The following is a 21,522-nucleotide window of genomic DNA, read 5'->3' on the forward strand; positions in this document are numbered from 1 at the left end:
TTCTGAGAGGGGCTTTCTGAACATGCCCTCGGGGGCCGGAGGGCCTGGGTGTGAACCCAGCCTTGACACTTGCTCGTGTGAGCCCTGAGTAAGTTACTGCGGGCTCTCTGTGAGTCTGATTCCTCATCTGTAAAGGAATCAGGACAGCACCTGCCTCACAGCTTGTGAGGCTGAAACAGGTGAACAGTAACACGTGTCAATGTTAGGCACAGAGCCTCACAGTGTACTATTATTACGATTAGTCTGCAGAATAGTGACCCTTAGCAACCTGCCTGCTCGGTCCACCGCCGCCCCCATTGGGCTGAGCCTCAGCCCCTCCCAAGACCAATGTTCACGTATCAACAGTTCCTTCCTCACCAGTCAGTGGGGGCTGGAGTCAATCCTATTGCCCAGATACAGGAACCACTGAGCAGGGGCCCCCCTTGACCCCATCCAGCTGGGCTTCTGATACTTGGTTGTCACTCCAGGCTCTAGGAGGGACCCCAAGGCTGTTCATCAAACACCGATGCACCTGCCTCTGGCCCCATCGAGGAGAGTCCAGAGGAGCCTTTGGTCAACTTTCAGATAAGTCAACCATCCCTCCTCCAGGAGGGCTGACCTGAGGACTCTCTATCTCCTCCAAGGTCCCTAGGGGAGGTCCCAGGATGATGGGGATTATGGTCACTCTGGAGGAGGCGAGGGGTGGAATGTAACCCTCAGCAGCCACGGTTTTAAAGTTTTCATGAATAAACTCAACATGATTCCACATCTGGTCCTCATTCACACTCTGAGCCAGAAGGTAGCTCACTGAAGAAGTCGAACAAGGCAGAAGCCCCCAGGTCAGTTTGCTTACAACCAAGACACCAGCTCCCCACCCAAAAGCCATCCCGTCCCTGGGAGATGATGGCAGGGCCCGCAGCTGGAAAGGATACTGAAGCTCCTGTCGGTGATGGCCAGGTGCCAGAGGTTGATGCGCAGGTCGTCCGCTGACATGTACGTCTCGCAGTCGCTGTTGACGGAGATGGAGTTGATGTGGTAGGTGTGGCCATTGGCAAAGACCCTCCTTGGGCTCACCTCCACCATCAGGTCCATGGGCTTCAACACGGGCACCTGCAAAGGAGGAGGGGCGGTCAGAGCAAGGCGATGAGGGGGGAGTGTCAGGCGCAGGCCACGTGGGCCAGGCAGCGCCAGGGCCATGTGATCAAAACGAGAGGCTGGGAGCGTGCCAATGGGCATCCGTCCTGCATGTATCGGAAATAAGCAGTGCCACCTGGCCAACATCCATCACCTGCCAGCCCTGCAGGAAAGCCTGCCTTCTGGGACGGGTTCTGAGCCTGCCATGTGATCTTGAATAAATGGCAGAACCCCTCTGCAATGCAATTTCCTCATCTCTAAATTGGAATGAGAAGATACTGTGGCAAAGACAGCTGATTGTCCCCCAAAATCTGTGTCCCCTCCACAGGGAAGTGGCTATCCAGGTGGGGACTACACTTCCCAGCTGCCTTTGCATCTGGGTGTGACCATGTGACTTGTTCTGACCAATGGGATGTGAGCACAGTGATGCCTGGCGCCTTTAGGCCAAGAGGGTTAAGAGGCTGGAGTACCATCTCTGCCTTCTTTCCCCTTCCACTGCTAGAATGTGAGGACCCAGGCTTTAGGGATGGGGGCACGTGGGATGGAAGGAGCCTGCATGCCTGCAGGAGAGCCATGTGCCAATCAGGAACGCCCCCACTGGACCTTTCTATGAGTGAGAAATACATTGCTGTGTTCTCCCTGTGATGCCGGGGTTATCTGTTACAGCGCTGGTGTTAGCCTGACTCACACAACAGGCCCGGTGAGTGGGACTCGGGCTGACGTGGGACACGAGAGAACCTCCTTCTCCCAGGGGCCTTCTCCTGGCTCCACCCAACTCTTAGGCTGGGCCAGGGGCTCCCTGAGCTCCCACAGCTGGTAAGTCCCTCTTCACAGCCCTGACCACATCGTGAGGTTGTCATCTGCTTCTGATCATTTCCTGGTGGACTGGGGACCCAGTGGGTGGGGACTCCCTGGGCGAGAGGCATGGCTTCTCCTGCTCCTCTCTGTGTCTCTGGAACTCAGCCCTGTGCCCAGCACAGAGGTCCTCCGGTGATGACTGAATGGCCAAGTGAAGGAATGAAGGGGCTGTGTCCCTCGAGCCCCCCAGGGACAGCTGAGACGGGAGGTGACAGCCTTGGTGCTGCAGTGGGGGTGGGTGAGCATGAGGCGTTCCTTCTGACACAAATGCAACTCTGCAGCCCATGTTGGATTTTCTCAAGCACCAGGCACCCAGTGTGAGCACATGCATGTGCCTGTGTGTACACGCACGAGTGTAGATGTGTGAGTGTGCACGAGTGTGGGTGTATGTGAGTGCATGTGTATACATGCAGTGTTGGTGTGACGGCCTGCCTGGCTCTGGATGGTTCTGTGTCGCTGGCTCTGAGTCTGCGTGCTTCTAGCCTGTCTGCCTGGAGTTGATGTTGGTGTGCCTGAGCCCCTCTGTGGGGCCTCTGCCCTGCGCACGTCCCTGCGTGTCAGATATTCTCCGTCGGCTCCTAACCTTCCCTCAGGGAACAGCCCCTGCCCGCCGTGGGGACCCTTGGACTCTCTGAAGTTGCACCTGCTCCTGGAGAGGTCAGAGAATCCCGGGCCTAGCAAAGTCTTGGCCTCTCAGTCTGCCTCCCCTCCTGCCAGCAACTTTGTTTCCTCCTGGCAGCCTCGGAACAGTTCACACAGTGCATCAGCCATTCACTGCCACCCCTGGACCATATTTCAAAGCCATTAAACAACAAAAGGAGACGAAGAGTGAAAAGAAACTTTTCCCGAAGGTTTAGGGTTTCCTGAATAAAATATGCCCCCTGCACACTTCCAGAAGCCAGAGTCTAGTCGAGGTGAAGGGCAGGAGGACAGACACATGAACACTAAGGACAGAGCAGTGTGGGATACAAGAAGCTAGAGTGGACAGAGGAAGAAGGATTCTCGTTTGGCTTGTGTAGAAAAGGTTTTAAAGAGGTGAAGCCTAATAGGGTTTTAAAGGATGAATAGAAGTTCACCAAATAGATAAGGTAGAGAAAGGCTTCCCTGTGTCTCCGTCTGTCACAGCACTGACCTCCGATGTGCGGGTGACTCCATGTCTGTGTCCTCGGGGTGCTGGGTGCACTTCAGGGGTGGGCACTCCGGCTGACCTTGCTCACCTCTGGGACCCCAGGGACCTAGCACAGGCCAGGTTCTCAGAAGTAACAGCTGCCTCCAGCATGAGCAGCATGACTTAGGGAGAAGGCTGCACAGGGTTGGGTGGCGTGGGTGAGTGGGGAGGAGGCAAGGCAAGAGGCGGGATGAGGAAAGACCAGACACCCAGGTTCTTCCCCCCTTTCTTCTTCTCCAGCCTCAGTTTACAGTTAAGTAATGTCTTGGGATGTGTGTGACATACAGAGAAAAACCTGACTCCAGGAGGGAAAGAAACACGATTCCCCTGGGCCACTGGCTCTGCCGCCAATGCCAGGCCAATCAGAGGCCATAATTGCCTCCTTCCTGCCAGATGAAACCCCCATAAACTTTCTTGGGGCGGGGACGGGGCACCATCCCTCCCATTACTCTACGCCAGAGCTAACTGGCTTCCCCGCTTTCTCAGAATTTATTTGCGTAATTTACCAGTCATTTAGAGGCCGACATGTTTAAACATTTATTTCTCCTTCTCGGAAACAACATTGATTACCGCTCCATATTTATGACAACTCACTGGATGCTTCTCGAGTGCGCCTGCCAAGTTGTTTCAGGAAAGGCGAGTCATCGGCTCCACTTAGCAGGTGAGGAAACTGAGGCACGGAGGAGGGAAAGGCCCACAGCCACCCCACAAGCAGTGAGCGGGTCTGTGAGCAGTCGGGGCCCAGGGAAGCTCCGGCACCACCCCAGCCCAGCAACACCACCCCCTGCCTGGAGCAGCCCCCACTGAGCTGAGGTCTGAGCCGAGGGGGACACAGTTCACGCGACGTGAGCCCAGCTGCTTCTAATCAGCTAGGACGTGGAAACTAGAGCTGCAGGCAGCAGTCACCGCCTGATGCACAGCCCTCTGAGGCCACCTCCCCTGAGCCGGGACCAGGTCCCACCCCGAGACTCTGTTCACTGCAGCCTCCCAGTGCCTAGAGCAGAGCCTGGCACACAGCAAGTGCTCAATAAGTGTGTGCTGAAAGCACAAATCCGAATTGGGTGTGCACCAGCATCACCTTCAGCAAACACGTGCAAAGCACCCAGCATGTGCCAGGCTCAGTTCTGGAAGCCAGGGACACAAGGCAGCCTCGGTGGGCTTCCCACCCTGCTGGAGAAGGAAAGGGACTGACTTACACAGAGTCCTTCCCGCATGACCCACTACGCACCCCATGGCTCTCCCATGAGACAGGGACCTCATTTCCAGTTTACAGAAGAGACTGGATGCTGACTCTGGAGCCAGGCTTCCCTGGGTTTGGATCCCAGCTCTCGGTTTTCTCATCCGCAAAATGGGGATGATGATCATGTGGCCACTTTATAGCATGTGGTGAGGATTGAAGGAATTATTACAGCCAGAGTGCTTGGAAGACACATGCTTGCCACACAAGTGTTTATTCTTGTTCCAGATGAGAAAGTGCAGGCTGGTGGAGGCTGGCAGCCTTGCCCCAGGTCACGCTGCCAGGAAGTGGCAGAGGCAGGGTTTGAACCCAGGTCCTCTGACTCCAGAACTCTTCCTTCCACGTCTCACAGCCTCTCCATGAAGAAAGATGAGTTTTTGCCTTTTAATGGAGCGGGGACAAGAGTTCCTTTAGCACGGCTCTGCAGCTGAATCATCCCGGCCTCTTGACGTCAACGGCAGCCTTTGGAGCTGAGCCTTCACGCAGGCTGCAGGAGCACAAGTTCCAGGCTTGCCTCTGCCCCTCGGCAAAGGGCGTGGATCCACAAGGCTCAGCTCATAGGTTCTCCTTCTGGCTCTGCCACTCACTCAGCTGAGCAGCTGCCGGTGGGTTGCTGCCTCTCTCTGGGCCTCATTTCCCCCCTTTTTATAACAAGGGATTACAGACCTTGCTCTCTACCGTCTGTTGCAGCTGAAAAGCACTTTATGCATCACCTCGCCTCATCCGCAAGACTTCTAGGAGAAAGATGACCGTCTCTGCTTTGCTGGTGAGGAAGCTGAGCAGGGAAATGACCATGGCCACCCAACAAGCAAGCAGCCCGGCCAGGATCTGACCTGACTGTGGCTCGACCCTCAGAGGCCCTTCAAGTCCTAAGGTCCCCCTTGTTTCCTAAAGAAGCATCAGCGTGCTTCCCGCAGGCCGGCATCTCTCGTGGTCAGCGTCTTACCTGCAGGGACGTCACCGTGGACAGGTCCTTGAGCTTCCCCTCCTCATCTTTCAGGTTATAGCCCTCAGGCCTCTTATCTCGTTCGGTAATCTTCCATAATTTGATAGTTTTATCTTTAAAAGCAGAACAAGAGAAACAAGACACCTGATTAACAGCAGCACAGAGACTGGAAGACCCACGTCAGTCCACCAGATCAGGGGCATCCATCCAGAAAGTACTTAACCGCTGTCCCGCTCTTGGATCCGGAGGTTCCGTCTAATTTTACTCCCTACATATGAAGACGCGACGAGCATCTTTGCCTAGGAACCCCTATCTTCATTCCCCAGCTCCTCACAAGTGATCCCAAAGGTGAAACTGCTGGGTCAAAGGGTATGACACTTTTAAGGGTGATTATCAATCTCTCAACTGATTTCCAGAAAGACCTTACTCATGTAGCTTCCTGCTTTTTAAGCCCTTCATTGGCAGACAAAAGAGGGCAACCTATTTGCTATTTCTGAGCAGAATCCTGCCCATCCAGAACTCAGCTCTCTATGGCTTCACGTCTCTGGAATCCTGCCAAGAACATCAAAAGAGTAATCTTTAGTAGCTGTGATGGTTAATTTTATGTCTCAACTTGGCTAAGCCACAGTACCCAGGTATTTGGTCAAATGAGTGGATGTTGCTGTGAAGGTATTTTTTAGATGAGATTAACATTTAAATCCTTAGAGTAAAGGATATCGTCCTCCATGATGTGGGTGGGCCTCACCCAATCAGTTGAAGTCCTTAAAAGAAAAAATACTGAGATCCCCTGGGGAAGAGGGAATTGTGCCAGCAGACGGCCTTCAGACTGGACTGCAGCATCAGCCCTTCCCAGGCCCCAGCCTGCCGGCCAGCCCAGCAGATTTTGGAATTGCCGGTCTCCACAATCATGTGACAATTCCTTAAAATAAACCTCTCTGTCTCTATCTCTATCTACATCTCCATGTGCACACACACACACACACACACTCATCCGATTAGTTCTGTTTCTCTGGAGAACCCTGACTGCTATAGTAGCCAAAACAAACACCGTCACGTTATGAGAAGGAAGAGGGGGAAAATGATCTCAATGAAGCACTTGACAGGCGCCCAAGGACACGCCCTTAGGAATGGGTGGGTCTGGGATTCAAAACCAGGGACAGGAACTTTGAGTGGGAATGTCAGGGGCTCCTGAAGCTGACCTCGCCTCCAGAGAGGCCGGAGGAGAATGAGAGGGCATCTTAAATGATTACCAGTAAAAAGCTCAGGTGCCGGCCTGTTCTAAGCCCATTATGACATTAGTCCGTTTCATCCTCCCGATAACCCCATGAGGTGGCACAACCGTCACAGTTCAGAAGAGGAAGTGGCAGGGCCAGGGTGTGAACCGCACTGGGCCCTCCTGGACCCGGGCCCTGTCCTTGGGGAGGATCTCTCGCTGCCTCTGCTCCAGCGTGGGGAAGGGCCCACTGGTCCAAGACAGGGGTTTGCTGAGCATTGAGACTGTGCTGGGCACCCCTAGGGGACACAGACCCTACATGTGGTGCATAAATATGCAATCAGAATGGTGGGAGCCCAGGGGGCAGGACGGGGGTCAGCAGGGGCCGGAACGCCCAGGGAGGGACACCTGGCTCAGCTGAGAGGTCAGCGAAGGCTTAGTGGGAGGCGACACCCAGCAGAGGCCTAAGGGATGAGGAGGGTGCTGGCGGGGTGAGAGGCAGAGAGGGCCAGCCTCCAGGGACAGGGGTGGGGTGGGGGGACTGAGTCTGACCCGGTTCAGGGACGCCTTAAAGGATGCACTGAGTCTGGAAGCCCTCGGGGAGGCCAGGTGGCATCATCCACAGGCTTACTCACGCTGCAGCATCGCGGCTGCTCTCACAGGCTGCTCTCGGGGAGTCACCTGACTCCACCCTCACGGAGCCCAGAGGGAGCTGCGCTCACCTCAATGCACAGGTGAGGAAGCTGAGGCTCAGGGAAGCAAGGCCACCTCCCCGAGGTCACGGGGCTGGGACAGAATCCAGGCCTGTCCTCCTCCCACGCGCAGCAACTCAGATGATGGGGTGAGAGGGGAAGGAGGACCAGCAGGGGGACGCGGATGCAGGAAGCTGAGCCTCCGGGCCAGGAGCCGCGCCCTCCAAGTGGACCGCGGGAAGCAGGAGTCTGGCAGGGAGTCCCCTGAGGGCTTGGAGAGGGTACGTGCCCTCTCCCTGACAGGGAACGATCAAGTGGCCACTGGCTCCCGCAGCAGTGCTGCTCTCACGCCATTGAGCGATAACCTCCACTCTGGTGGCCTGGGGTTCTAGGGCCGGATGAAGAGTTACGTTTGCGCTGCGCTCACTGTATGCCCTGACCTGGCCTCCTTCATCGGGAATATTGACCTCCCTCCACCCCAAAGAAAAGCACCCAAAGGACGTTCAGGACGCTATTTATCTGGTGGGAACAAGCCCCATGTCCAACCACAGGGAGAGGCTGGGGAAGCTCCGGCACATTCACCGTATGCAATTTACACGCTGCTCAAAATATCTTCCTGTTCTGGAGACCCAGAAAAATGCTCACCCTGTAAGCGAGGTGGAAAACAGCATTTGATGGTAAACTGCTACAACACACGCCCACGCCTGCACACACACACGCTCAGGCCCCCGTGCACACACACATACACACACGCTCAGGCCCCAGCACACACACATGCTCAGGCTGCGCACACGCGCACCCAGGCTCGGCCGCTCACCGTTGGTGGACAGCAGGGAGTGGGCGGCGTTCTGCTGCGGGAGCCATTTGATCTTGTTGATTTTCTCCTCTATCTCCAGGCTCTTGAGATAGTCAAACTCCGGCTCGTGGCTCTGGAAGGTGCTGTAGACGTCATACTCGCCCTGGCTGTGAGGCGCATTTTTACTCTGCAAGGAAGGCAGACAGGGGCCTGAGCTGCAGGACGGCGGGGCTGGGGTGGGGACAGCATGGTTAAAGCTGCCGAGGGCCGATGTGGCCATGGTGACCGGCGTCCAGCAGGGCCAGCAGATCCAATCAAGGGTCAAAGGGAATTCGCTGCTCTTTAAATGGCCAATAACTTGCTGTGTGGCTGGAGCCAAGCCCCGTCCCCTCCTCCGTCCAGTAATAAGAACAGCACCCAGGCTCACGGTTACTAAGCACCCACTACTGCCGGACAGGCAGCTCAGTGCTTCCCACGCCTCCTCTCTGTCTGTCCTCACGGCCCTGCTGCAGTGGGTACCGCGACTCTCCCCATTTCACAGACGAGCAAGTGGAGCCTCAGAGGTGACTCGACCCCCCCCCCAGAGCCACACGTCCCCTACATGCCATCGCTCACTCCACTGAGGCCTGTCTGGCACCAAAGCCGAGGCTCTGATGTGCTCCTCATGTCCATGTGTCCGACGCAGGCCTGACTTGAGGAATGAATGCATTTTGGACATTTTACCTCGGGCAGAACACCCTGCAACGTCAGACCCGGGACAGAATACCATCCCCTGACTTTCCCCGGTGGGTCCCCTCCTGGGTTAGGCAGCAGAGCTCCTTACAGTAAGGGCCCTCCTGGGGGAGCCCCCAAAATAGTGAGGTGGTGAGTCCATTATGAGCACCAGGAACCACTTTCCCAGTAGACAATTCGAGTTCACGTTACAATGTGAAACTACAAGCAGAAGCATGACTGCCTGGGAGCAGAGCAATGACGTACCACCAAGCACAACTGCAAGTTTTCTGTCAATTTTTATTTATTTTTGATTTTTTATTATTTTTTTTTCTGAGGAAGATTAGCCCTGAGCTAACACCCGTGCCCATCTTCCTCTACTTTACATGTGGGACGCCTACCACACATGGCTTGCCAAGCAGTGCCATGTCCACACCCGTGATCCAAACAGGCACACCCCGGGCTGCCAAAGCGAACGGAACGTGCGAACTTAACCGCTGCGCCACCAGGCCGGCCCCTGTCAATTTTTAAAAAGTATCTATTTTTATATTTCTAAACTTGTCTTGCTTCCGGAAAGTTTTAAAGTTCTTCAATATTTTTGCCTCTAACTCACTTCATCTCCCATGGGCACTGTCTACGACAAAGGTCAGCAGGACCAGAACAAGGAAAAAAAATTAAAGGAGAAAAATTCAAAATTGAGAAACTTGCATCCACCAATTGAGTTTCTTTCTGGAATTTGGCAAAAAAGAAGGCTTGGCTGTGCAATCCCTGCTGAGACTATCTGGGCCTCCTCGTGAGATCAACACGCTCCAGCCACAGGACCGTGTTTGGATACCCGATCTTTGGCTGTCTGCTTTCTGGCTTGGTAAGTAAGCTATTTCACACCCTCTGAGCTCGGTCCCCTCATCTGTAAATGAGGGTAGTAACAGCACCTAACAGCACCACCAGGGTGTCGGGAGGGAGGCTTATGGGAGCGAACCCAGTGAAGCCAGACCTCAGGGACATCAGCTCTGGGGACGATGCTTAGAAACTGAATGATGGAGGATGGTTCTGCAACATCTCCTTTCTTCCCTTCTCTCTTTCATCGTTTCCTCCTCCCCTCTCTTCTTCTCTCCCGCCTCCTCCTCTTCCTCCCTCCCCTCCTCCTCCCACCTCCTTGGTGTTGCCCCATCCTGTCTTCAGCATCTAATCCCAGCCCATGCCTGCCGCCCCCTCTCAGAGCAGGGTGGTGTGTAAGTGACAGACCACACACAGTCGTGGTTTCCGTCCTGGTCGTTGCTCCCTAGCTGGGTGACTTCTCCCAGTGTCCTCATCTGTAAAATGGGGTGTTGCTCCCCACCCTCTGAGGTGGGCATTGAAGAGCAAACGAGGAAAGAACGTAGGGGCTGTAGCGAGGGATCTGCACGTAGGCGGTGCTGCACAGCGGGGCCGTTTTATCACAAGGCTCTTCCCATGGTTCAGAAATGGCGCCCCTGGGCGGGTTGTTCAGGCCACTCTGTCTGACCTGGGATTCTCCAGGACAATGACCCTCAGAGGCTGGGGTGTGGGGCTGAGCAGGACAGCTGGCCACAGCTTGTGGGTGGGCCTGACAGCTGCAGAAGGGTTAAGCGTCCCGCCCTCCCACCTCTGGCTGGGACAGTGCCGGCCCACCCGGGCAGAGAGTGGTTTAACTGCAGGCTTAACCCAGGGCAGCAGCTGGCTCTCTGAACTGTTTCCCTGGGATCAAGGACACAGTGAGTAACCAACAAACATCAGCTGAGCAGCCAGGGCTCTGAAGGTGGTGTTGTGAGCTGACCCGGTGGACTCCCTCCCCCGGACATGCAGGGTCCCATCCCTGCATCCCAGCGCACCCTTTCCATCCATGCCAGGGATCTCGCGGGGAAGACGGCAGTTTCCCCTAAGAGATGCAGTGCTGGTGGGATGCTGAGAGGCACGCTGTGGGTTACAGGCCCAGATTGAGTGTAGTCCCCCCACGTCCCCTGCCCGCGCCGCACCTCTGGTTCCCGCTGGAAGATGACGACCCGGCCACCCTTGTCACCTGTGGCCAGCAGCTCTCCGGTGTGGTTGAACTCGACGGTAGAGATGATATCGGCTGCGGGGAGAGAGACAGGAAGATGCGATTCATTAAGAGCCCCGCACTGTGCAGTTCAACAGAACAACACCCATCCCGCCCCCCAGAGGCCCCTGCACCCCTGGGCCGGGCCATCACAGGGCAGCAGGAGCCCAAGGGATCAGGAGCACTGACGAGGGGCTCACAGGTGCCCCCTCCCCACTGAGGGGCAGAGACCTGCTTTTGGGGCTGGCTTCACTGTCTCTCACCTGCCTGCTTTCCTTCCTCCTTCCCTTCCTTCCAGAAGCAGTTTGGGGGTTTCCTCATGTGCTGACCGGGTGACTGGGATGCAAACCTGACGCGCCCTAGCCCAACTCCGGGGCCACCGAGACCAACGATGTCCCTCTCTGCCACACTGAGCTTCCCATGGACGGGACCCTCGTAATTCACAGTCCTGGCCGGGACTCTAGGCACCGAAATCTCTGATCCGGCCTTAGCACAGTGGGTCTGACGCCTCCTCCCGGCAGCCCCAGGTGGGGCACTCAGCTGGCCCTTGTCCCACACACACTCTGGGCTCCTAACAGCCACCAGGGTGATGGCTCACCTCCCGAGTCATGGGGTTACCTCCTGAGTCTCAGCTCAAAACCCTCCACTGGTCCCCCAAACCCCTCCTTTGCATCCTTCTCCGTCTCGGGTGGTGACAGTGCCACCGTTCGGCTGGCTCGGGCCCAAGCCTTGGAGTCACCCTGACACTCTCATGCTCCACGTTCAATCCTCTGACCAACCCTCAAGATATTTCCAGATTCCAACCACTTCTTCCCATCTCTCGCCTGAATGACTGCCACAGCCTTGCCACGGATTCCTCAATGTCTCCCTGGCCTGGCTACAAGCTAGCCTCACCAGAGCAGCAAGAGGGTCCGCCCAAAACCCTCCAGGGGCTCCCATTTTATACTCAGAGCAAAGGCTGAGGTCTCAGAGTGGCAGGCAGCCCACACCAGGAGTGCAGTCTTGACCCCTCTCCTGCACCCGCACGGGGAACTTGGCGGTGCCTTCCGCCCTGGGCCAGGTAACCCGCCCTGTGATTTGCCCTGGCCTGTGGGACGCCAGCAGACGGGTGACCATCCTGCACCTCTGCTGCTGCCAGGAGAAGGACCTGCCCGGGCTAGCCCAGTGGTCCCGCGACGGGGAGGAGGGGGGAACGTGTGCAGCCGAGCCGCCCCAGCTCAGCAAGCCCCCAGCAGGGCCTCCCGCCCAACCGAGCCTAGATCAGCAGGATCGGCAGATGCACGATGGAAAATGTTTACTGTCAAATGCCATGGAGTTTCATGTTTTCAACTCAATAAAAGATCACTGACACCCTCCCTCTGCAGCCTCCTTCCCCCACCGCTCCCCACCTGGCTCTTCCGCTCCAGACTCTGGCCTCCCTGCTGTTTCTAGAAAGTACCACTACCTTTTGTCTCAAGACCTGTTCCCTCGGCCTCGATGCTTTTCCCGCTCCTATGCAATAAATGCCTTTTCCTTTTCCAATCCGTGCCTTGAAAGGCAGCTCCTGACCTGCGCTGGCCTGGAGAGCCAAAGGTAAATGCCAGCTTTGACGGTGAAAGAAAAAGGGAGAAAGAGGTGGCTTAGAAGCAGGATGATGGGCTGGACACACTCATTGATCAAGATAAAAGCACATTTCATTAAACTGGCAGAGACAAGACACGACAAGGAAAGCAGCTCTTCGGGAACATGTAAATGCTGAGTGTGGAACTGGGTGTGGGGCAGACCCCAGCTGCCCCAACACCGTCCCTCCGTGCGGCAGCCTGCCCAGACCCAGGGACACAGGAAAGCCCCACGCCAGAGCCACAGCCCACAGCGCTGGGGTTCCTGGACGGGCACCCGTCCATGCCATTTCAGATCAGCACCCCTAAGGGGGAACGAGCAGGACATAAAATTGTATACGAAATGTTTTAATTATATAGACCAGTGGTCACAGCCGTGTTAAATAGCAAACAACCTGGGCAGAGGGACAAAAGGCTGGAAGAGCATTTTCCACCATGTTAAACAGAGCTTGCTTTGGGGAGCTGAAAAAAACATTTTTTCCTCCTCTTTCTACTTTTTTATGTTTCTTAGATTTTCCATAATGAATGTATATTTTTTAATAGCTTTATTAAGGTCTAATCGATATACACAAAAAAGCACGTATTTCACGTAGGAAATTTAACGAGTTTGGACATATGCATAATGTATATTATTTTTATGGTGGAAAAATAAGAATGCTATTAAATTAAAGTGCCAGTGTAACCATTGGTACCCAGAGCGGATGTGGTCCATAAATGCTGGGCGGTTGTCACAGTAACAGACACTAACGTCTGCGGGCAAATTTACAATTTACACGTCAGTTTCTCATCCACTGCCTCCTTTGAGCCTCATGCCAGCCCCCGAGGGGGACATGACTATTATTCCTATTGGCAGCTGAGAAGGTGCAGGCCCATCCACAGGGACAGCCTCCCGAGCTGTTCATGGACCAGTCAGACGTTCCGGGTGGGAGTCTTGGCTCCAGCACCTCAGCTGTGTGGCCTCGGGTTGGTCACACCACGTCTCTGAGACTCGGTTTTGTCATCCATTTCACGGCTATAGTAGAATCCGCCTGGGATCAGAAGCTCAAGGGAGATGAGGGGGGTGAGAGGGTTTGGGAGGGAGGAAGGACCATGATCGAGGAATGATGAATTACCGAAAGTTACCGGACAGACAGTTAAAGCTTTTTCTCATCTTTCTCTCCAGGGAATTCACAGCAGCCAGCTCGGAAACGTGTGAGCTAAATGCATGGTTCAACCTCACCGTGCAGATTTCGGGGTCCTGACCACCAGCCCCTCCAGTCCCGTTCTGCAGACACGTATGGAGCGACAACCAGACCTCAGTCCAGGGCGTTGCTACCTCGAGCCCAGGGAGGGGCTGGTGGCTGTTACCATCTACTCAGTGTTACAGTGAGTGTCTTCTAGGGTTTGCCTTGGGAAAAGTGACTTCCTCTGAGAACTGGAAGTGCTCAGTAAAACCATGAAATTGGAAAGCCCATCCTCTCATCTTGGAATGTTTAACACATGTGCAGCCCCAATACCACCTCTTCCAGGAAGCCTTCCTGCAGAGCCCCCTGCCCCCTATTCAGTGGTCTCTCCTTCAACTCCAGTCTAATGCCCCTCACCGGGCGGCAGACCCTGCATGGGAGTCAGCAACTGGAAGAAGAGGCAGCACAGGATGAGTTTCCGTTTTTCACGGCTTTGAGCCTGAGGACAGGTACCAGTTTGTGCCGTGTGGCTGAAGAAACTCAGATAGAAAGTCATACTCTTAGGCCCGATAAGCCAGAAGACAGAGTCTGGGGAAATCCCAGTAGCTGGAAAGTGAGGTGGTAAATCCTGGAGAAAGGGGTCCACAGAAGCGTCCCCAAGTGCAGCACATAAACTCTGCCCAAATCTTCGGCTGGCCACACACACACACACGCACACACACACACACGGCAGCCTCCAGGCAGTGCCACTAAGCCTGAAGGAAGTGAACTGGAACTTGCGCTGCTGCCCACCGCCCTGGAGACAGTCTGCGTCTGCGTTCAACCAAGCTAACTGCTTGCAAAACAGTTACAAAGACACTCTTTGGAGGGACATCACACGCGTCCAAAGTCTCTACAATGCTGTCATTCACAACACCCGGGACAGAACCCAGAACCACATGAAGATGTGCGAAGAAATAGGAAAACATCCCCAACGTAAAGATGCTCAATGGAAACGGACCCTGAAACGCCCTGGATGTGGAATGAGCCAAGGAAGACTTTTGAAGTAGCTATTACAACTATGTTCAAAGATATAAAGGAAAATCTGCTCTTACCGAATGACAAGAAAGGAAATTACAACAGAGAAACGGAAACTGTTAAAAAATAACTAAATGGACCTTCTGTCATTGAAAAATACAATACTGAAACAGAAAACTCATTAAATTGCTAAACACTAACTTTGAGAAGACAGATAGAAAGAGTTTGTGAACCTGAAGATATATCAATAGAAATCACCTTATCGGAGAACAGAGAGAAAATAAATTTACAAAGAACAGATCCTCAGGGCTCTGTGGGACAATATCAAAGGGTCTAACGTCCGTGTAATTGGAGGTCCAGAAGGAGAGGAGAGAGAAGTCAAGGACCTGAAGCAATAGTGACTGAAAGACCCCCCCAATACAGGAAAAGATGTCAGTTTACAAATGTAGGAAGCTCAGTGAACTCTGCAGGATAAACTCCACGAAAATCACACCTAACACTCAAACGGCTGAAACCGAAATCATGCTAACATTCTGTGAGCGGCCAGAATAAAAGCAACGTATTAACTTCAGAGGCACATGGCTCAAACAACCGCTGACTGCTCATCAGAAATGACAGCCCAGAAGACTCTCTGAAAGTGCCAAAAGAAATGTAAAGATCTGTAAACCCAGAATTCTGCATCCAGTGGAAACAGGCCTCAAGAATGAAGGGCGAATAAAGACGTTTGAGCTGAGACTCCCCGTGAGCAGAGCTTCATCTCAGAACAACCCTAGCGCCCAGCGTGGCTCTCCCTATGCGGATCGGGAACCGCGTCGGAGCGAGGCAGTTGCCCAAAGGCACACCCGTGGCAGAGCCTGGGCAAGGACTCCTCCAGCACGTCCGGGCCCCATACCACAGGGCCTCAGGGGCCGGTGCCTGACGCCCCAGGCGCAGGGTCCCAACTCAGCCTCTGGGTGAGGTCTGCCAAGCCCACCCAGGACAGGTGGGTGCTCCAGGTCACCCTGTCGTGGGTGAGGAAGAACCCCATGAAAACCCACGCTGTCCTTCCACTTGTGCGGTCCCCTCTTCCTTCATGCGGCAGCTCTGGGGGTGCCCCCTCAGACCACTGGACAAGGAGGCACCATCAACTCCCTGGGACCGGGTATGGCACAGCCTGTCAGTGGAAGCCCAGAGCCGCCTGGTGAGAGAGCCAGAAAGCCACACCGGGGTCCAGCGTAGGCTCACGGAGAAGCCAGAGGTGGTGCCCCAAGCGACCGGTCCAGCGACAGGTCCACCGTGGGAGCTGGAGCCAGAGATGGGCAGTCAGAGACCCTGCTGTGGGTTGAACTGTGTCTCCCAAAACATATGTTGAAGGCCCAACCCCCAGTACCTGTGCCTGTGACCTCGTTTGGTCCTTATTTGGAAATAGGGTCTTTACAGATGATCAAGTTAAGATGTGGTCATATTGGATTCCAGAGGGCCCTACGTCAAGTGACTGGTGCCCTGATAAGAAGGCCAGGTGAAGACACAGGGACACACAGGTGCACAGGGAGAAGGCCACGTGACAGGAGAGGCAGAGGTCGCAGCGATGCATCTACAAGCCAAGGAACACCAAGGACTGCTGGCCGCCACCAGCAGCCGGAAGAGGCCAGGAGGGCGGCCACACTCGCACCCTGACTTCAGACTTCCAGCCTCCAGAACTGTGTAGAAATAAATCTCTGCTGCTGTAAGCTACTGAGTTCGTGATAACTTGTCATAGCTGCCCTAACCAACACACAGAGAACAGAGCTGGAAGCAGAGGCTGTGCAGGCACCAGCCCTGGAGGTCACGGCTGCACCCCAGGCTGCGGCCCTGCTGATGCCACGTCGGGGAGGATCGGCCCTTGGGTCCCAAGGATGCCCATTGTGGCTGTCACCAACAGGAAGGTATTCCAGTCCCAGCCCCGGTACACACTAGCTGTGTGACCTTACCCAATTCACTCACCCTCTCTGAGCCCTGACTGTCTCATTGATAAAATAGGAATTGTCACCCCTGGCTGGCCACAGTTCTCGTAGGGTTTGTGTGAAATTCAAATGGTTCCATGGCCTAGGAAGTTCTCTGGTCATGCTGGGAGAGGCCTGCAAGCCCGAGGGGAGATGAGCATGCCCGTCAGGGGAACCCCTCCCCCGCTCGTCCATAGCCGGCCATCACCATAAGTGCCGTGGACACCATCAATGATCCATCAGACGTCGGAGCAGCGAGGGCCCCGGATAGCCCACTGTGATCCCTCTGATGGGACTGTTGCATGGAGCTGGGATTGTCAGCGGTGTCGGGGCAGAGGAGGGGGACGAGGAGGTGGAGGGAGGAGGGGGAGGAGTCTGCTGCTGCTCCGTGGAAGGGCTCAGCAAGGGGAAGGAGGCGGTGTGCCGGGCATCAGCCCGGGATAGGACTCGGGCAGCTTACCCGGCGTCTTCCCTGGGCTCACCTGGGAGGAGTGGCCAGGCCGGGCCCTGGGGGAGACGAGGGAGACCAGGCCCGCCCTCAGGGGGTGCTCCAGGTCCAGGGAGATGCACGGGAGGGGATGAGGCGGCCGGGGAGGTGATGACTTCAGCATGGGGGCAGGGATCTGAGAAGGCCTCGTGGAAACGGTAACACAGGAGGGGGGTCTTGAGGAGCAGTGGATGGGTGGCAGACTCACGGCACTGAGGGCCCCGATCAATGGCGTCCTGTATCCACCCCTCACAACGTGACGTTGCAGCTCCTCCCGTCCAGCCAGTTTGCCCCCTGACTCTGCACTGGCCTGTGACACAGCCGAAGCCTTCCTAGGCCAGTCTACAGCCTGTCAATCCCCAGACACGGGCGAGAGCCCAGCAAAGACCAGCTGACGCCTTCCTGACCCACGGCTGCCACGTATGTGTGAGTGAGCGCAGCCAATATGCAGGAAACACCTGGCTGACCCACAGACTCAGCAGCCAAGATAAACGTTTGTTGTTTGCAGCCGCTGAGTTTTGGGCTGGTTTGTTACGCAGCAGCAGCTGACTGAGACAGAGGGGTTGCCAGGCAGAGCCACATTGCAGCACCTTTAAAACGAAGAACAGCCATGCCATCCAGCTCTGCTGTGTTGATTTCCTCCTAGGAAAGACTGTCCTGATCAGAAAAAGCTCGTAACTGCAGTCTAGCTTCTCAAAAGAGTGTGCACTCCCCGTGTCCGGCTCACCAAGGGGCCCTGTCCACACCGTGCTCTGAGGGCAGCCCTTCCTGGTGCCCCCGACAACCCTAATCACTCTTAAGGTCTCAGCCCAAGTGTCACTTCCCCGGGGACCATCTGGGGCCTCCATGTGACATCTGGTCCCTTTGTTGGTATCACAGCTTCTCCTGTTGTGTCTGTGACAGCCCTGGGGCGGGGGCGGTGTGAGGTGGCAAGAGGACAGAGGCCCCCAAACCAGCAGACTGCAGCTCAAGGCCTGGCCTCAGGCTCTCCGGTGGTGCGGCCTGGAGCAAGTCCCATCTCCCTGAGACTCAGCATCCTCACCTGTCAACTAGGGATGTTCTCACGGACTCCCACTGGCTGCAGTGAGTAATGTACTCATGACAGGAGGCCACCACGGGGCTCCTCCTTCCTCAGCTTCAGCAGAGGCACCGATAGGAGAGCAGGGACCTGAGTCCTGAGAGCCTGGACTGTGGGCGGCCCTGAGAACCTTCCACGGCTTCTGGCCCCTTGGGCCAGGACGGGTCCACCCAGAAGCTGTTCCAGCACTTTACACACATCGCTGAGTCTTCTCAACAACCCCAAGAAGTGCTGGAGTGATACTCTCACCCCAGTGTACAGATGAGGAAACTGAGGCACAGAGAGGATAAATAACTTGCCCAAAGCTGCTAGCTGGCGTGCACAGAGCTGGGGTTTACTCCCAGGCAGGCTGGCTCCAGAGTCCTTGAACTTGACCCACTGGCCTGGTGCTTCTCAAGACATTTAAAGGAGTCAGAGGTGGGGGCTGGGTGAGGACATTTCCTGGGAGAAAGCTGGGGCTGGGGGAGAGTGGGGGCGGGGGGGGGGAGGGGAGGGGAAAGCGTCGCTGCCTTCCCTCCCGCAGCCAAGTGACCCTTGCAGACCTCCAAAGTCCACTTCCTGAAGGCAGGAGACCCCGCCCAAGACTCAGAGAGCAAGGGGTCTGGGGTCTAGAGCGGGGACAAGGCAGGACCAATGGCTTTCACTCCCGTGCTTCCTGGGCACAGGAGAGAGCTAGCCTAGGGTCCTCTTAGGCTCTTGCCGCTGGCTTCCCAGAGGGGCGAGCAGCATGCAGCAGAGGGAGGCCACCGTGCCCAGCAGCTGAGGAAGACCACCGGACGCACAGCTGTGGCTGCCGAGAGACGGCTCAGCAGGAAACTTCCAGACCACCCAGCCAGCACCCATGAGAGCACTGAGCAGCTGCAGAGCAGAGCAGAGCAGGCGAAGCCGCTGGCAGGCAGGCCGCCCATCGCCCGCTGCTCTCCAGCCAGGGCGGGGGTGGGGCAGAGGCTGCAGGACCGCCCTCCCCACGTCAGCCCTGCCCTGGGGCGCAGAGGGGGACCTTGGGGGTCCGGTTTGCAGCCTGGATCGTTACCTAGGCCTGGACGTTCGTTACTGGCTATGTGACGAGAGGCTGTTGAGCTCCCTGGGGGTGATCAGAGAGGCCGGGCCTGGCCGAGTCCTCGTCCGGGACAGGGGAGACAATCTCCCCGACCAAGGGGTAACGAGAGGGTGGAGGCAGACCCCGGTGCTGAGCTCACATCCCCGCTTATGCTGCCCCTCGCCCTCACGGGGAGCCCAAGCCCGGCTCATGGCAGGTCCTGGCACCAGCGGGGAGCGAGGGCCACGCTACTGCTGATTTCAGCACTGCTGCAGGACCCCCACATTTCATGGTCCCCAGCCTCCACCCCCCTGGCAGGTCTGGAAGAAGCTCCCTCCTGCAGCCTGGACTCAGTGGAGGATGGGGGCGGCCCCCAGGCTGGGGTCCGAGGCCCGGGTGGGGAGAGCTGGGATGCTGGGGCCAGGCTTGGGTCGCTGGCTGGAGGAAAAGTGAAGGGGCTGGGGGGGCATTTGGGAGGGTCTATGTGGAGCGGGCACCCAGCTCCCACCTCCCACCCATGCAGCCCGGAGGCCCAGGACCCTGGCTCTGCCTCTGAGGGGCTGGGGCTCTCACATTAGGGCAGGAAGCAGGTGCCCAGCCCCAGCTGCCCACAGGTGGGAGGTGGGGCATGCCGTGCTGCCCCTGGAATCACACAGGAGCCCACAGATGGGACATGCACCCCACAGCCGGGATCTAGTCCCTGTTCCACCTCTTTCCGGCTGGTGACCCTGGGCATGTCAGCTGCCCTCTGAAACCACAAGTCCTCCTGTTCAGAGGACAAGAGGGGATGGGAGGGGGATGGGAACTACGAGGGACCAAGAGCCTGAGGGCCGGGCGCTGTGCTCAGCACCCGCCCACGGTGCCTCATTCCACCCTCTCCATAACCTGCAGGGTCATCCGTGGAGTCCTGGACCCAGTGTCACCTCTCCCAAGCTAGCTTTGTGACGGAATGTTGGAACCGCGAATTGTGATCCTGAAACGTGCCTGCTGACCCTGGCAGCCAGACAGAACTGAGGACGCTGGGAACGTGTAGCCCAAATAATGACCCTGGGGGAGCGGGGAGCCTGTGCTGGGGGCGGAGGGCCTGCGCTGGCTTGGGGTATGCCCCTAAAGTGTAGTGATTCCACGGTGCAGGCACTGTCTGGTAAGGAGGACGATCAAACCCCACGCTCGCTAGCTGTGCGACCTTGGACCAGGCACTTCCCCTCTCTGAGTCGAGTTGATCACCTGTGAAACAGAGACGGCAATACCCACCTTCCACGCGGTTGGAAGGTTTGCTTGCACGTCGCCCAGCCCGCGGCCGGCACTCAGTAAATCCGCTCGCCATCCATTTATTCATTCAAAGGAAGGTTAATGAAGGGGGAGTGACTAAGTTATTGTTTAAGGGGAAAATGTTGGCTAAAGTTTGATGTTTTTAATGTGGGCTGTTGCATAAAAGACAGAAATGCCACTAAATTGTACACTTAAAAATGGTTAAAATGGGGGCCGCCCTGGTGGCTGAGTGGTTAAGTTCGGCGGCTCACATTCAAAAAGAGGAAGATTGTCAGCGGATGTTCACTCAGGGTGAATCTCCCTCAGCAAAAAAAAAAAAAATATTGATTGAGCATCTACTGTATCCCAAGCACTGTTGCAAACACTGGGGACTCGGCCGTGTACACCCCCCACAGGACACTCACTCTCTAGTGGAGGAGACAAACAATAAGCAAATTTTCATGTAAATAATATAAATATATATTATTTTTCTGGGGAGGGGAGAAGAGTTAAGATGAAAACTAAAGTTTGGTAATGGGGATGGCAGGGGTGGGAGGTGCCCTTTCCACTGGGGAGGTCAGGGAAGACTTCCTGGGCAAGGGGCAATTGAGCAGACACCTGAAGGAAGCAAGGGAGGGAGCCACACAGATATATGCGGGAACAGCAGGAACAGCATGTGCAAAAGCCCTGAGGTAGGAGTGAGCTTGGTCTCTTGCAGGTCAGCAAGGAGGGCAGAGTGTGTATATGAAGCTGACAGGGCAGGACATGAGCTCAGAGAGGAGGGCCGGGCCAGGTCCCTGGGGCTTGCTGCCAGGGGAAGGACTTGCAATTGTCTTCTATGTGAAGGAGAAGTTGCAGGGCCTTTTGAGCTGGAGCCACGACCTGACTTAGCTTTACTGACGGCTCCTGTCCTCGAGCGTGTCTCTCACTAACACAGACAGCTCCTTCAGCAGCGGTAGCGTCCCTCTGCGCCCAGTGCAGAGCTTTCAGAAAGGTTTGTTAAGTCAATGCCGGAGCCCGGATGCTCGCTAGGCAGCGGGGGACGCCAGGGGCCCCTGTGTCGTCCCCGCCACTGGCCTGCCTCACTCCGTTTCTCTCCCTGCGCTCCACTCTGTTAGGAGAGGGGTTGGCATCACGG

At 56.1% G+C, this 21,522-nt stretch overlaps 1 protein-coding gene across 3 annotated transcripts in view; it reads right to left on the reverse strand.

Annotated features, from left to right (window-relative positions):
- Positions 1 to 21,522, reverse strand: part of PPP2R2C (protein phosphatase 2 regulatory subunit Bgamma) — a 141,291-nt gene that overhangs the window by 47,404 nt on the left and 72,365 nt on the right. For all 3 annotated transcript variants that reach the window (XM_044767858.2, XM_044767859.2, XM_070506268.1), the window contains exons 2-5: positions 10,729 to 10,826; positions 8,045 to 8,210; positions 5,323 to 5,435; positions 912 to 1,089 (exon numbers count right to left, since the gene is read on the reverse strand). In XM_044767858.2, coding sequence (XP_044623793.1) covers positions 912 to 1,089; positions 5,323 to 5,435; positions 8,045 to 8,210; positions 10,729 to 10,826 — 555 coding nt within the window. The remainder of the gene's footprint in view (positions 1 to 911; positions 1,090 to 5,322; positions 5,436 to 8,044; positions 8,211 to 10,728; positions 10,827 to 21,522) is intronic.

This window comes from Equus asinus, chromosome 3, assembly GCF_041296235.1.
Source record: "Equus asinus isolate D_3611 breed Donkey chromosome 3, EquAss-T2T_v2, whole genome shotgun sequence".
Taxonomy (NCBI): Eukaryota; Metazoa; Chordata; class Mammalia; order Perissodactyla; family Equidae; genus Equus; species Equus asinus.